The sequence below is a fragment of the Saccopteryx leptura genome, chromosome 3, assembly GCF_036850995.1.
Source record: "Saccopteryx leptura isolate mSacLep1 chromosome 3, mSacLep1_pri_phased_curated, whole genome shotgun sequence".
Classification (NCBI taxonomy): Eukaryota; Metazoa; Chordata; class Mammalia; order Chiroptera; family Emballonuridae; genus Saccopteryx; species Saccopteryx leptura.
In genome coordinates this window covers 21188809-21205881 of record NC_089505.1, presented here as the reverse complement: position 1 = coordinate 21205881, position 17073 = coordinate 21188809, and the positions used below count along the sequence as shown (strand labels likewise).

At 41.0% G+C, this 17073-nt stretch overlaps 1 protein-coding gene across 4 annotated transcripts in view; it reads left to right on the top strand.

Moving 5' to 3' along the window:
- The window catches only part of UTRN (utrophin), a 515659-nt gene that overhangs the window by 143931 nt on the left and 354655 nt on the right, over window positions 1-17073 (top strand). For all 4 annotated transcript variants that reach the window (XM_066373070.1, XM_066373071.1, XM_066373068.1 and 1 more), the window contains 2 exons: window positions 9817-9940; window positions 14401-14488. In XM_066373070.1, the coding sequence (XP_066229167.1) occupies window positions 9817-9940; window positions 14401-14488 (212 nt within the window). The remainder of the gene's footprint in view (window positions 1-9816; window positions 9941-14400; window positions 14489-17073) is intronic.

Sequence of the window (17073 nt, the reverse complement as noted above, 5' to 3'; positions counted from 1 at the left end):
AGGGTCATGTCTATGATCCCATGCTCAAGCCAGCGACTTTGTGCTCAAGCTGGTGAGCCCAGGCTCAAGCTGGCGACCTCGGGGTTTCGGACCTGGGTCCTCCGCATCCCAGTCTGGTAGTCTATCCACTGCGCCACTGTCTGTTCAGGCTGGCTATAGCTTTTACTAACATTGGCTACGCTGTTAGGCCACACTGTGTCCCAGGTCCTGCGTCTCACATGCGCTACAGCAGCTAATCCAGAAATCAGCCCTGAGTAGCACTGTTCTCTCCCTTTGACAGTGGAATCTCAGTGCGGGGGCGAATGGACAGTTAGTTTTGCCTGAATGAAAAATGATACGATTTGCCCAATTTAGCTTTTGTCAGACAAAGCAGGATTCTAATTTTAGCAATGATTTTCATTCTGATAATAGGGCCGTGCATTCTCCTAGCAGCATCTCCTTTAAGGACCGGTGTGCCTCCGTGTAACTTAGCCTTTTGGAGCCAAGAGGACAGATAGGAAGATGCTTTGATGTTCATGTTGTCACAGACCTTTTATTGCCTGAGTGTTTATATGCTGATACCCGGCAGCATGTCTCTCCAGGGCTCACTTTGTGCATTTGGAAGCAGAGAAGGTTGTAAAAAACTAGGGTGCATATCTAAGATTCTGTACTGATTCCAGTGTAGGTGGAGGGTAGGGGATTCTTCACACTAACAAGCACTTTGTGGGACACCAGCAGGGTGTCTTACTGTCCTGCTCAATTCTGAAACTCTATCAGAGGGCAGCGTCAGATTCCACAGGTGCAGGGTTTAGTCCTGCAGGTTGTTACCTGTGCTTCTAACCAATGGCTGTAAGTCATTCCCAAGGCCATCTAATCATCTAGAGTGGCTCACAGAGGTCAGAGAGACATTTTACTCACTGGATCCCTGGTTTATTATATGAGGATGTAACGCAGACCCTGCGAGATGGAAGAGATGCCGAGGACAAGGACAGAGCACAGAGCTTCCACATCCTCTCCAGGTGGCCACTCCCCCAGCACCCCCATTGTTCACCAGCCCAGAAGTTCTCTGAGCCCTGTCCTTTTAGGTTCTCACGGAAGGTTCATTACCTAGGCATGGTTGATTAACTAATTGGCCATTGGTGATTGATTCAACTTCCAGGCCCTCTCCCTTCCCCAGAGGTGGGCGGTGGGGGTGGAACGGAAAGTTCCAACCCCTAATCACATGGTTCGGTCTCCTGGCAACCAGCCCCCATCTGTAGGTGAGGTCCAAAAGTCACCTCATTAACATAAAAAATGATAACTTTCTTATTCTTATCACTTAGTAAATTTCAAGGGTTTTAGGAGCTCTGATCCAGAAATGGGTCAAAGGCCAAATATTTCTTCTTATAAATCACAATATTGCAGTGTATAACTATAAAATCTTACACATGACCATGTGGTATTCAGTGCCTTCTGCTTCAAGAAGTACCGTATTTCCCCATGTGTAAGATGCATCCCCCCTGAAAAATTTGGGGTACAAAAAACTGGGTGCATTTTATACAGTGGTTATAGATTTTTTTACTTGCATTTCCCACTTTTATGCCCTTGTTTTTGTGCTCATTGTTGAAGATGGTGATTGGTCATCAGACACAGATGAGGACAAACTAATGGATGGGAGTTTTTTTTGTTTGTTTGTTTTTTTATAATTTTATATTTTTAATGGGGTGACATCAATAAATCAGGGTACATATATTCAAAGATAACATGTCCAGGTTATCTTGTCATTCAATTATGTTGCATACCCATCACCCAAAGTCAGATTGTCCTCTGTCACCTTCTATCTAGTTTTCTTTGTGCCCCCCCTCCCCCTTTCCCTCTCCCTCTCCCCCCAACCCCCATAACCACCACACTCTTATCAATGTCTCTTAGTCTCACTTTTATGTCCCACCTACGTATGGAATAATGCAGTTCCTGTTTTTTTCTGATTTACTTATTTCACTTCGTATAATGTTATCAAGATCCCACCATTTTGCTGTAAATGATCCGATGTCATCATTTCTTATGGCTGAGTAGTATTCCATAGTGTACATGTGCCACATCTTCTTTATCCAGTCATCTATTGACAGGCTTTTTGGTTGTTTCCGTGTCCTGGCCACTGTAAACAATGCTGCAATAAACATGGGGCTGCATGTGTCTTTACGTATCCATGTTTTGGAGTTTTTGGGGTATATACCCAGTAAAGGGATTGCTGGATCATAAGGTAATTCTATTTTTGTTTTTTTGAGGAACCACCATACTTTCTTCCATAATGGTTGTATTACTTTACATTCCCACCAACAGTGTATGAGGGTTCCTTTTTCTCCACAGCCTCTCCAACATTTGCTATTACCTGTCTTGTTAATAATAGCTAATCTAACAGGTGTGAGGTGGTATCTCATTGCAGTTTTGATTTGCATTTCTCTAATAACTAAAGAAGATGAGCATCTTTTCATATATCTGTTGGCCATTTGTATTTCTTCCTGGGAGAAGTGTCTGTTCATGTCCTCTTCCCATTTTTTTATTGGATTGTTTGTTTGTTGTTGAGTTTTATGAGTTTTTTGTATATTTTGGATATTAGGCCCTTATCTGAGCTGTTGTTTGAAAATATCATTTCCCATTTAGTTGGCTGTCTGTTTATTTTGTTATCAGTTTCTCTGGCTGAGCAAAAACTTTTTAGTCTGATGTAGTCCCATTCATTAATTTTTGCCTTCACTTCTCTTGCCTTTGGCATCAAATTCATAAAATGCTCTTTAAAACCCAGGTCCATGAGTTGAGTACCTATGTCTTCTTCTATGTACTTTATTGTTTCAGGTCTTATGTTTAGATCTTTGATCCATTTTGAGTTAATTTTAGTACAGGGGGACAAACTGTAGTCCAGTTTCATTCTTTTGCATGTGGCTTTCCAGTTTTCCCAGCACCATTTATTGAAGAGGCTTTCTTTTCTCCATTGTGTGTTGTTGGCCCCTTTATCAAAAATTATTTGACTATATATATGTGGTTTTATTTCTGGGTTTTCTATTCTGTTCCATTGGTCTGAGTGTCTATTTTTCTACCAATACCATGCTGTTTTGATTGTCGTGGCCCTATAATATAGTTTGAAGTCAGGTATTGTAATGCCCCCAGCTTCATTCTTTTTCTTTAGGATTGCTTTGGCTATTCAAGGTTTTTTATAGTTCCATATAAATCTGATGATTTTTTGCTCCATTTCTTTAAAAAACGTCATTGGAATTTTGATGGGAATTGCATTAAATTTGTATATTGCTTTGGGTAATATGGCCATCTTGATTATATTTATTCTTCCTAACCAAGGACAAGGAATATTCTTCCATCTCATTATATCTTTTTCGATTTCCCTTAACAATGGTTTATAGTTTTCATTATATAAGTCCTTTACATTCTTTGTTATGTTTATTCCTAAGTATTTTATTTCTTTTGTTGCAATCCTGAAGGGGATTATTCTTTTGAGTTCGTTCTCAATTGTTTCATTGTTGGCATATAGAAAGGCTATTGACTTCTGTATGTTAATTTTGTATCCTTCGACCTTACTGTATTGGCTTATTGTTTCTAGTAGTCTTTTTGTGGATTCTTTGGGGTTTTCGATGTATAGGATCATATCATCTGCAAAAAGTGATACCTTTACTTCTTCTTTTCCGATATGGATGCCTTTTATTTCTTTGTCTTGTCTGATTGCTCTGGCTAGAACCTCTAGTACCACATTAAATAAGAGTGGAGAGAGTGGACAACCCTGTCTTGTTCCTGATTTAAGGGGGAAAGCCTTCAGTTTTGTGCCGTTTAATATGATGTTAGCTGATGGTTTATCATATATGGCCTTTATCATGTTGAGATATTTTCCTTCTATACCCATTTTGTTGAGAGTATTAAACATAAAATTGTGTTGTATTTTATCGAAAGCCTTTTCTACATCTATTGATAAGATCATGTGGCTTTTGTTCTTTGTTTTGTTGATATGGTGTATTATGTTAACCGTTTTACATATGTTGAACCATCCTTGAGATTATGGGATGAATCCCACTTGATCATGATGTATTATTTTTTTAATATGTTGTTGTATTCGATTTGCTAGTATTTTGTTTAGTATTTTAGCATCTGTATTCATTAGAGATATTGGTCTGTAGTTTTCTTTTTTTGTGCCATCCTTGCCAGGTTTCGGTATGAGGGTTATGTTGGCCTCATAAAATGTGTTTGGAACTATTGCTTCTTCAACTTTTTGGAAGACTTTGAGTAGAATAGGAACCAAGTCATCTTTGAATGTTTGATAAAATTCTCTGGTATAGCCATCTGGGCCTGGACTTTTATTTTTGGGGAGGTTTTTAATGTTTTTTTTTCTATTTCTTCTCTACTAATAGGTCTGTTTAGGCTTTCTGCTTCATCATGATTCAGTCTAGGAAGGTTGTATTGTTCTAGGAATTTATTCATTTCTTCTAGGTTGTTGAATTTAGTGGCATAAAGTTTTTCATAGTATTCTACAATAATTCTTTGTATATCTACGGTGTCCGTGGTGATTTCTCCTCTTTCATTTTGGATTTTGTTTATATGAGTTCTTTCTCTTTTTTCCTTGGTAAGTCTTGCCAAGGGTTTGTCAATTTTGTTGATCTTTTCAAAGAACCAGCTCCTTGTTCTATTAATTTTTTCTATAGTTTTTCTGTTCTCTATTTCATTTATTTCTGCTCTGATTTTTATTATCTCCTTTCTTCAGCTGGTTTTGGGTTGTCTTTGTTCTTCTTTTTCTAGTTCCTTAAGGTGTGAAGTTAAGTGGTTTACTTGGGCTCTCTCTTGTTTGTTCATATATGCCTGAAGTGATATGAACTTCCCTCTTATCACTGCTTTTGCTGCATCCCATAGATTCTGATATGTCGTATTGTCATTTTCATTTGTCTGTATATATCTTTTTATCTCTGCACTTATTTCTTCTTTGACCCATTCATTTTTTAAAAGTATGTTGTTTAGTTTCCACATTTTTGTGGGATTTTTTTTCTCTTTTTTGCAGTTGAATTGTAATTTCAAGGCTTTATGATCAGAAAATATGCTTAGTACAACTTCGATTTTTCTGAATTTGCTGATGTTGTTTTTGTGGCCCAACATATGGTCAATTCTTGAGAATGAATGGATGGGAGTTTTGACAGTGATGAGGAGTTGTATGAATTTTATGATGAATAAAACTTGAGTTCCATAACTTTATGTAATACACTTTATTTTTCAAATTTCAGGCCCCCAAATTAAGGTGTATCTTATATGTGGAGTATCTTATACTTGGTTAAATATGGTAATACTGTCCCGGAGTCACAATTACCTCACTTTACAAGAAGTTTGGAGGCAGGGCAGTTTGACTGGGATGGGCGTTTAGCATGCTGCCACTTTGTCTGCCTTCCTCAGCGTGGTGACTTTCACCCTCAGGCTTGTCTTCTGTGGTCCCCAAGGTGCTGCTGCAGCACTGGGCACAACATCCTTGTAGAATGTAGGCAGTTTTTCCTTATTGTCTTCTTGATCAGCAAGAAAGACTTTTCCCAGAAGATACCGGCTAACTCTCCCCCACCCCTCCCGGTCTCACTGGTCAGGACTCAGCCACTTGTCTATGCCCGGGATGCTTGGGAGGTTGAAGCTGTCCTTCTTTTTTAGGCTCCGTAGTTGTGTTTTGGGGGACTCGGACAGCAAGGAAGGAAGAAGCAAGGGGTATGGGGAGGGCGGTGTCTGTTGAGTGGGCAACCAGCTGTGAGGACCACAGTCTTCTAGTTTACCAGTAGATGGATGCAGACATTCCTTCAGTTAATTCCTGGACAAACAGAAGCTTGAGGATGTCCAGTTTATTATAAAAGAAGGCAATGACATCTCATTATTAGAAGTTATACTCTGACAGAGTTGGCACCTCTCAGCCTACTCACATGGGCTAGTTCTTTCTAGATCTTTCTGGGGCAAGATAGAGCCACACTAACCCTCTTTAGTATGGTGCCTCTTCAGTATTAAGGAAAGGGTTCCATATTTCAAGTACCTTCATTGTCCTAAAGTTCAGGAAATTCTTAACATTTTCTAGTGTGAAATGGTTTTCAGACCCTTAGAAACCACTATTGACTTGTCACGGAATGAGCTGTCCAAGAGGTATGAGCCTTAAATAACTGCTTAGTGCAGCTTATAATAATGCTTGCTTCGGAAATGGTGGTTTATTTTCCCTTTTCTTCTTGGTGCTACTGGTGGCTGTTTTTACCACCGTAGGGACAGCCATTTCCTATAATCTGGATACATGTTAAAGTAATCTGAAACAATTAACACCCTGGGCACTGTTGTTCCTCATTCTTGTTCAGATTGAGGGTAGAGATGGTCTAAGTCTCCAAAGTCAGATTACATGTGTGTTCTTTGGATGGTATCCCCTTCTCTGAAAGAGTAAATAGGAACCTGCTGATAAGATGATAGGGGGATGTACCCCTATTTATGTACATTGAGTGTCACAAAATCTTTTACAAGTTACAAAGAAAATTTACCTTGATGAAAAAAGCAAACATTCATAATTCACTAGAAACATTTGAAATGAAGTTTCCCAAAAGAATCAGCGATGACAACCTCACCAGGCGGTGGTACAGCGGATAGAGCATCAGACTGGAATGCGGAAGGACCCAGGTTCGAGACCCCAAGGTTGCCAGCTTGAGCGCAGGCTCATCTGGTTTGAGCAAAGCTCACCAGCTTGGACCCAAGGTTGCTGGCTTGAGCAAGGGGTTACTCGGTCTGCTGTAGCCCCATGGTCAAGGCAAATATGAGAAAGCAATCAATGAACAACTAAGGTGTCACAACAAAAAACTAATGATTGGTGCTTCTCATCTCTCTCCGTTCCTGTCTGTCCCTATCTATCCCTCTCTCTGACTCTCTCTCTGTCTCTGTAAAACATACACACACACACACACACACACACACACACACACACACACACACACACACACAAAGAATCAGCAATGACAACCCCTGCTCACCTTAAAGAACCTACAAATGTCTAGAAGTGTTGAGAAGCCCAGTGGGTAGCTTACTGGGTAAGCGGGCGGGCTGCCTCAGATTGAGTCCCAGCTCTATCGTTTATTAACTTTGTTTCCTGGGACAATTATTTAACACCTCCGGGAGCTTAATTCCTTCAGTGTTAGAAGGTATAATAGTAAGGTGACCAACTCTTTTACAATGAAAAGGAGGACAAAAATAAATTGAAGAAAACAATATCGTAAATAAAAGAAACATTTTATTCATTGCAACAGTAATACACTATAATATGATAAATGCATAATAAAACATTTGTAATATTTTATATTGTAATTATGCTTACATGCCTATTAAGTTTTAATAATTGTAAGAAAAAAGTACTCATTTAGATACAAATATGTCACATCACATGCAATGGATCGACTCTGCATCGATCAAATATGGAGATTTACAGATTAGTTTTCCAATAGCAAAAAGGAGGACATGTAGGAGGACACTTTTCGGGGGAGGACGGAACTTACAAAAGAAGGACTATCCTCCCTAAAGGAAAACAATCGGATCTCCTTAATAATAATAGTGTATATACTTCATGGGGTAATTGTGAGGACGCCTGGAGTTAAGAATACACTTTAAATGCTTAGAGAGGGCCTGGTGTACAGCCAGCTGTAAAGCCAGTAGCCATGGCCACCATCACAGCCACCTGGCCCATGCAAGTTCGCATTTGATTCGGACAGACGGTAATGAAACAACAGAGCCAAGAACTGGTGGGCCATTAGCTTTAATCCTAGCTTGCACCCAGTGGGAAAATAATACACACAGTGGGAAAACACTTCCCTTTCCATTCAGGGCTCCCAAAGCTACTCATTCAGTGCTCACAAAGCTACTGACTTATCCAACTTTCTTAGAATCAAAGGTTTCTAGCTCACTAGCCTTATTCACCTCTGTTCTCCATCTCCTCTCTGCACAAACTGCACAAACTGGCTTCTTCAGCATTCCTCCATCTTGGCTGCCTCTCCTCTCCTCCACGTGGCCTTTCTCTGCTCTCCTACAGCATGGGCTCCTCCTAGAATGTAATCCCTCTTCTCCTGGAACAACGTGATCTCTCTTTTAAAACGTTTTGTTGCAAAAGCCCTCCCCCAACACATATTAATACAATCACGCCCATCCCAAGCAATCACCTGGGCGACGGGCTTCCACGTGGGCAGCACCATCTTTAACAAAGTGAGCATAATATATTTTATCTGCCCAACACCTGCAATCTGTGAATGTTTCTCTTCATGTTCGTCCTCACTGTGGTTTTTTTTTGTTTTTATTTTTTATTTATTTATTTTTTTACAGTGACAGAGAGAGAGTCAGAGAGAGGGATAGATAGGGACAGACAGACAGGAATGGAGAGAGATGAGAAGCATCAATCATCAGTTTTTCGTTGCGACATCTTAGTTGTTCATTGATTGCTTTCTCATATGTGCCTTGACTGCAGGCCTTCAGCAGACTGAGTAACCCCTTGCTCGAACCAGTGACCTTGGGTCCAAGCTGGGGAGCTCTTGCTCAAACCAGATGAGCCCACGCTCAAGCTGGCGATCTTGGGGTCTTGAACCTGGGTCCTTCCGCATCCCAGTCCAATGCTCTATCCACTGCGCCACCGCCAACAGGCCTCACTATGGTTTTGACCTACCTTCCCAACGCCTCTGAAGTCTACACCTCTGTTCCTTCCCAGTCTTTATCTTTGTTCCGACTCCGGTTCCCACCACAGCCTGTTCTCTGCTCTTGCCTCTCTTTATTTCTTCTTCTCGGTGAGCACTAGCAGGTTAATAGCACCACTTCAGTCCTATGCTTCAGACCATCCCCCTGGCTCTCAGTTGCCCTCTGTTTAAACCGCAACTCCTTAATCTCTCCGCCAGGTCCCTGCAGTCACTGGTGGTTGTCCCTCCCTGGCTAGTACTCATTATTCCAGCCACACCTCACTACTTGAGGTTTGAAAAATGTGCTCCTCCCTTTCTTTGTTTCCTTTTGCAAGGGAGACTCCTGGCTTAATGCTGTTCCACCCCAGTAAGCCATCCCTCCCCCATTGGTTTGGAGCCATCCTGTGAATCCCCAGAACTAGCACCTAGCAAGTTCATTTTGTTGTTGCCCTTTCTTTCCCGTTGGCCTTTTGCAGTCTGGACGCCCCCTGGGGGCCGAGGGCCCAACTGTCCCATTTTCCTTCACATCAAGAGTCCCAACCAGTGCAGGGCTTATCCTGGGTTTAACTCAGAACCATGTTGAATTCAAAAAGGCACTAACTTGAACAATATCCTTACTTGTTATTATCTAACCAAATCTGGTCTTCATTATCTACAAGCATTTCTAAAAATACAAGTAATTTCTTGGCCTGACCTGTGGTGGTGCAGTGGATAAAAGCATCGACCTGGAATGCAGAGGTCGCTGGTTCAAAACCCTGGGCTTGCCTGGTTAACACACATATGGTAGTTGATGCTTCCTGCTCCTCCCTCCTTGCCTCTCTCTCTCTCTCTCTCTCTCTCTCTCTCTCCCCCCAAAATAAATAAAAAAATAAAACGTACAAAAAAATACAAGTAATTTCTTAAAAAGCTTCAATGATTTCAAATATATTTTCTTTATTAATGTGACAATCTTATTTGTCATTTCATACTTGTCATTGCAAATGTCTGATCTTATTTGGTGCGGTTTCTGTATTTCTGGGTTGCCGTTTTTGTTTTGTCTGGGTTTTTGAGGAGTGTTTGAAAATACACGCGGGCTGGTTGTTTGGGTTGCTCTCATTCTTGAGCCAAGTGAAACAATAGAAGGGAACGAATGACAAGTGGTAACATCTGAATTCTAACTTAGGTTTGATGCCGTGAGTGCAGAGCTGTTGGACTGGATTTTGAAATCAAAGGCTGCCATTCAAGCCACAGAGATAAAAGAATATAAGAAGATGCAAGAGACTTCAGAAATGAAAAGGAAGTTGAAGGTAAAACATGAAATGAAAATATCCTAGTGAATGAAATATTTCATTAGGATGGATTCACTTTGGCATAGAGATGTGATGGGATCCAAGAGCTTCCTGTACAATGAATGTAGCCATAGCATAGCTATTAGAATATTGTAGTAAATTATGAATAGATTCAAGCTGGCTGATATCGGATCCCTATATGGAAGAGGGTCCCCCCCTCTTCTTCCTTAACCACTAAATCATGTGATATAAAGCCAGTAGCCACAGCCACCATCACAGCCACCTGGCCCATGCAGGTTTGCATTAGATTCGGACAGACGGTAATGAAATAACAGAGCCACAAACTGGTGGGCCATCATCTTTAATCCTAGCTTGCACCCGGCGGGCAAGTAAAAACACACACTGGGCTCCAAAACCCACTCATTCAGCACTCACAAAGCTACTGACTTATCCGAGTTTCCTAGAATCAAAGTGTCTACCTCAATCAGCCTCATTCTCCTTTGTTCTGCATCTCCTTCTCTCTGCACAAACTCTGCACTGATTGGCTGCTTCTCCTGGCCTCCATGTAGCCCTTCTCTGCTCTCCTTTCTCTGCTCTCTCCTCTAATGCTAATCTCAGAAACTGAGAGAGAGCAAGCTCCCGGTCTGCCCCACTTTATAGTGTAGAAACCAAAACCTTTAATCCAATGTACAAACAAGGAAGTTACTGATACAGTCACTTATCTGAGGCATAATGAGATTCCTCATGCAGGGGTCCCCAAACTTTTTACACAGGGGGCCAGTTCACTGTCCCTCAGACCGCTGGAGGGCTGCCACATACAGTGCTCCTCTCACTGACCACCAATGAAAGAGGTGCCCCTTCCGGAAGTGCAGTGGGGGCCCGGATAAATGGCCTTAGGGGGCTGCATGCGGCCCATGGGCCGCAGTTTGGGGACCCCTGCATGAGAGTGCACCACCCCACATCAAAAAGGGTGGGAAAGGCTTAGTCCCAAAACCAAGTCTCAGGCTACAAGGATCCTGCCTGCCCATAGCCTGCCCCCAACACACATTAATATAATCATGCCCATCCCAAGCAATCACCTGTGCGATGGGCTTCCACATGGGCAGCGCCATCTTTAACAAAGTGAGCATAATATATTTTATCTGCCCAACATGTGGGAAGGACCATATACTTCCTAAGGTGATCTAAATACTATTTCTATTTTTAGATTGATTAGACCTTCATCTGGTACCTAATAATATGATCGTGTTGTATATGTGGAAGATGTTTTACTTTCTGAATACAACAAACTACAGTAGTACTTCCTTATCCGCAGTTACCTGCAACCAACCGCAGTCCAAGAATATTAAATGGAGAAGTCCAGAAATAAACAATTCATAAGTTTTCTATTACTGAGCAGCATGATGAAATCTCGCACTGTCCTGCTTTGTCTGAGCTGGGTCCTGAACCCACCTTTGTTCAGTGTGTCACCTGGTACAGACTACCCTGCCCTTAGTCACCTGGTAGCTGTCTTGGTTATCAGATTGATTGTCGAGGTATCACAGTGCTCCCGTTGAAGTGATGCATATTTTACTGAAGAGTGCTCCCAAAGTGCATGAGTAGTGCTGCTGGCAATTCACGTATGCCAGAGAGAAAAGGTGTGTGTGAGAGAGAGAGGGAAAGAGAGAGACAGAGGGAGATTACATTTATATAACTTATATTACAATGTATTGTTATCACTGTTCTATTTTACTATTAGTTTCTTGTTAATCCCTTCTTGTGCCTTACTTACCATAGATATACACACACACACACACACATATGTGTAGGATATATACATATACATGTAGGAAAAGTGTAGTATTTATTGGGTTTGGTACTGTTCGTGGCTTTAGGCTTCCACTGGGAATCTTGGGAAGTATCCCCCAAGGATAAGGGGGATTATTATATTTCAAATTTCTTCAATATATTCTCTTCAGAGGAAACACCATTTTTAAACATAAATGCTATTGAAATGTATGGGAGCTTAGCTCGGCTACTTGGCACCCCTGTGTGTGTTACTGAAGTCGTGGGAGGAGATTGCAGTGATTCGTGTCCCTGGTGTTCACTGAGTGTCTGTACACCCCTTCATGGACTGTTTGGCATCCAGAGCCAGTCTGTATTGCCATGTGCATCTGCAGCGGAGCTGTCGGTGAGGAGCTGGGAGAATGTCTGAAACGTGAGATGTGTTAAGTGCTCCTGGTGTTCATGGTGGGAGCCGTGGGCTCTGAGAGGAGGCAGACCTGTGGCCCTCTGCATGAGGGAGAGGCCGGAGGGCCATGGGGCACAGAGATGGACGTGAAGGAGGGCTCTGGAGGTGGGTGGGAGGGCGCACCAGGCAGGGTGTGCCCCGCGGGATGGCATGGAGCTGGGCAAGTGTGTTGTGATCTTTGCAGCAGAGGCTTCATTGTGTTTCCTGCTAGGTGTGTGTGTGTGGAAGGAATAGAGAGCTAGGGTTGGAGAGGTGGTTTAGGGACTGGCCCAGGCTGATTTTGGATGAGAAATTAAGACCAATTTCTGCCTTATCTTTCCATTGTGACTGCTGTCATATAGATTATTCGGTTTCTAAATCCAAAGGGTGGATTTCTGTTCTCATCACACCTGCCTCCCTGCAGTGTTTGCTACTGTTTACCCTGCCCTTCTTTCATTCTCATAGCCCTTGGCTTCAGTGACTGGTGATCGTTCTAAAATATGAATCTGATCATGCAGCTCCAGGGCTTGCAATTAATTTAATGGCGCCCTGTCGCTGCCATTGTGTTCTGGCCTGCAGGGGCTTTTCAGACAGGACTGTCCCCTATTGCTAAGCACAGCCTCATCGCCCCTCGTCCAGCTGTCTGAGCTCCAGCCCTCTTCACTCACTCTGCTGCCTCCACCATGTGCTGTTTTCTAGAATAGTTCTTTATTCAGCCTTTGTGCTATGTGACTGAAATGCCCTCTATTAGCCTCATTTGGAGAAGGTAGGTAATTCCTCTTGGCTTCCATATTGCTTTGACCATACCTCTGTGAAAGCTCTTACTATACTGAGGTCATTCTTTGTTTATACGCCTGTTGTGAGTACTTAGGAAGAGAGGAATTTTTCATCAAACACCATGTTTTTAGCATTTGGTCAAGTTCTTAGACTGTGGATGGAAGGAATGATGTCTGTGGGCAAGGGGAGGTGGAAGGTTGGGAGCCCTGTGAGGGCTGTGTTCCATATTTTATATACTTCTTATAGTTCTGAAAGATCGATAGATGATATGAATGCTCATTTAACAAGTCAATTCTCAAAGGCTCTAAAGTGGCAGAGAATTTGGAAGTTACAGTGACCTTTATGGAATAAGTCCCACAAAATATTAAGTTAAATTCCACCGTATGATCTAGGAACAATTTACTTTCAGAAATGGTTGCTATAATATTTAAAGGGATAAAAATGGCCATTGTGTATGGTGTTTCTTAGACTCTTTATTTTTTGATCTTCAACTATGAAAATGGCTATTACTAGTCACATTCAATTCAGTGTGGATCAAAATGGGGTAGCTAAGTTTATTTGACTGTGCTTACGTATATCACAAGTTAGAAGAGGTATTCTCCTCTGGATTGGCTGGTTGAAATAATATGAGATATTTCCTATAAGTTTTGATTTTGCTAGTGTGGACAGCATTTGAGTAGTTAATCGATAAAGATCAATTGGGAGTTGAGGAGTGGGAGAAATTTCAAATCCTCACTGGGCATGCGTGTGTGTGTCCCCATGGTTTTATTCAACCCCTTCTTAGAAGTTGTGGAGTTTGTTTTCCCCTGTCCCTGAGATATAGGGACATTGAGAACATCCAATCATAGAGACATAAGTATTAAGTCATTTTTAAACACATAGAACAAAATACTTTCGTTTGGAACCTAAAGAGTATTGTCATTATAAGTTATGTATGAATTTATGCTTGTGATTGAGGTTTGCAGTGGACTCTGGACTTAGAATAATACCAACAAAAACCACTGGAACTCAAATTAATTTTATTTCTTTTCCTTGTTTATTAATTTTTGTTCAGTGATCTCTGTCATAGCATGTTCAGATTGCTGGACCCAGACCTTTATTTTTATGGTGTGGCATATTTGGAGGCGCCATATATATATATATATATATGGATCTGAAACACTAACTTATTTCCTCTTGATGGGAATGCGTACTTACAGTATACAATTTTTTTTCTAAAAATAAACCAAAGTTTTATACTGTTTGTTTGAATTTACCATTTAAAATTTAATCATCTTTGATGTTCTGGAGGGTATCCTAGAATTGCCTAGTTTTGTATTGTAGTATTTTCTTTGGTACACCTTGTAACAGATAAAGAGAATGTGGCAGGGACATAGGGACATGAAATACTAAAACTTAAAGTAGCATCAGCAGTATACTGAGAAGGAAGTTTGCAATATACATATATATACTTTTTTTTTATAATATTCTTATATTGACATTTTACTTTCAGGGATTACAAAAAGAACAGATAGAAAGGAGTCCGAGACTGGATGAGTTAAACCAAACTGGACAAATCCTTTTGGAGCAAATGGGAAAAGGTGAGACCTTGATTTTTTAAAATGTGTTTTTCGATGGCGGCATTAAATAATATTTTCAGTTTGACAAATCAGATATCCCTCCTTGCTAGAAAAGTGGATTTCAGAAACTTTTCTGTCAGCAAATATTTTTTCAAATGGTATCTTATGCTGAGGCTGATTATATCAAACTGGTAAGATCAAAGTTGTTCTGCTTTTAGAAAGGATCAGGGAACCTAAAACTCTGATGCCTCAACGAAACAGTTCAAGTCCACTGGTGGAGAAGGTTTTAACGCAGGGGTCCCCAAACTTTTTACACAGGGGGCCAGTTCACTGTCCCTCAGACCATTGGAGGGCCAGACTATAAAATAACTATGAACAAATCATTATGCACACTGCACATATCTTATTTTAAAGTAAGAAAACAAAATGGGAACAAATACAATATTTAAAATAAAGAACAAGTAAATTTAAATCAACAAGCTGACCAGTATTTCAATGGGAACTATGCTCCTGTCACTGACCACCAATGAAAGAGGTGCCCCTTCCGGAAGTGCAGTGGGGGCCGGATAAATGGCCTCAGGGGGCTGCATGTGGCCCGCGGGCCGTAGTTTGGGGACCCCTGTTTTAACGTCTCCTCTTTGGGGTTATGCACTGAGACTTTTATTTTTTGGAGAGAGGTAGCAAAAGTAAATTTGGCAACATTGGAGAGATGAAGTTACATTAAGGTAAATTCATTAAGGTTATTTGATTTTTGATCTTTCTTTAATAGATGTAATAGTATTTTTATTCAAGATCTACCCTAGCTAAGTGTCTTAGTTACTGGGTGTGGGTCCCCCCACGTGGAGATTACTTGATTTTAAGCATTTATATACTTGACAAGACCAAAGACACAGAAAGACTATTCTTTTCCCTGAGATGCTGATTCTTTCAATAATTATAATAAGTTGTGTGTTGAATTTAGGTTAGTCGCTATTGTAGATTCTTCACTTCTGTGTCAACACTGTAGCGTGGGAACCAGGCCTGGTCAGATGTGAATGTGGGGAGATGTCATGGCTCTGCGTCGTTGACCTTCTCCTCATGTCCGTGTCAGCTTTTAGTCGGTGTGGTAGAATTAGAGTGCTCAGACTGGGGGAGAGGGGGAGGACGGCATAGGTGAGAAGTTGGTGGAGGCCATGTGTTACAGTGAGAATGGCAGTGGATTGTGAAATGGGAGACTTTGGGGTCTCCTGGTGTTTTCTAGTTCTGTGTTTTAGTCATGTAACCCTTTGTGTTTTTCCTTCCTCTGACTACAGCAGTGGTTCTCAACCTTTCTAATGCCGTGACCCTGCAATACAGTTCCTAATGTTGCAGTGACCCCAAACCAAAAAATAATTTTGGTGGCTACTTCATAACTGTAATTTTGCTACAGTTATGATTTGGAATGTAAATACCTGATATGCATTATGTATTTTCCGATGGCTTTAGGCCAGCGGTTCTCAACCTGTGGGTCACGAGCCCGGCGGGGGTCGAACGACCCCTGTGTTTTGGTTGTTCGACCCCCGCCGGGCTCGAGACCCACAGGTTGAGAACCGCTGCTTTAGGCAACCCCGCCCGGGTTGCGACCCACAGGTTGAGAACCGCTGGACTACAGCTTTTATTAGATAAAATCTTTATAGCACATACAAATAGGCATTCCTGTAGAACATATCCACTGGAAATTGAGTTTTTGTGAAAGTACTACTTGCAAAATATCAAGTGATGTGATATATAAAGAATGAATTTTGTGACCTAATCTATGTTTGCTTAATTTCATAAGAAATGTTTTATATTTTATATTATATATTTTGTATTATTATTTTTTTTAACTCCAGTAGGGGCTGGAAATGTATTCATTACAGAACTCTAATTCAACTTATTTTTTTTAAAAAACATATCTTTTATTAAGAATATTTAGGATGGGATGAGAAGCTGAGGAATGGGGGCATTGATCTGAATAGGGTATATTTGTTCTGGGTTTAATTATCTCATTTTTCAAAGGGTGTTGGCTTTTTCTTAGTGAGAGAAAGAAAATGATTTTTTAAAGTCTCCCCATTGACTTTCCATGTTATCCGTTATTCCAACTTTTACAGTGTTGCACATTACCTCTCTACATGTGGTTAGTGCTGATAATTCTGCTCCTGCTATAAAACCAGAAATGTTGAACAGAGATGAAAGCACAGTTGGGTGATTCTCTCTGTTCCCCTCTCTCTTCCTCTAAATTTGAAATAAATCCTAGAACACTGATAATTAAAATAGAGGATGTTTTTTTATAAAGGGTATAATTTGGCCATAGTCTGCCGAGGGATAAGGGCAGAGAAATGATTCGTTTCAGTTAGGACGCATATCAAATTCTTCGGTAAAACAGATGTTCAAATAATCATGTCGCTGGTTTCCGTCAAAAATCCCACTATGATGAAGGCAGATAGGACTTTTCTGGCTAACGCGTTTGAAATGTTTTGTGATCTCTCACATAGCATGACAGTGTTTTAAAAATGAAACAATCTGTTTTATTTGACTGCTGCTCTACCTGATTGTCAACAACTATAATAGAGTAGTTGGGCATTTGGATGGGCACTTGGCTTTACGAA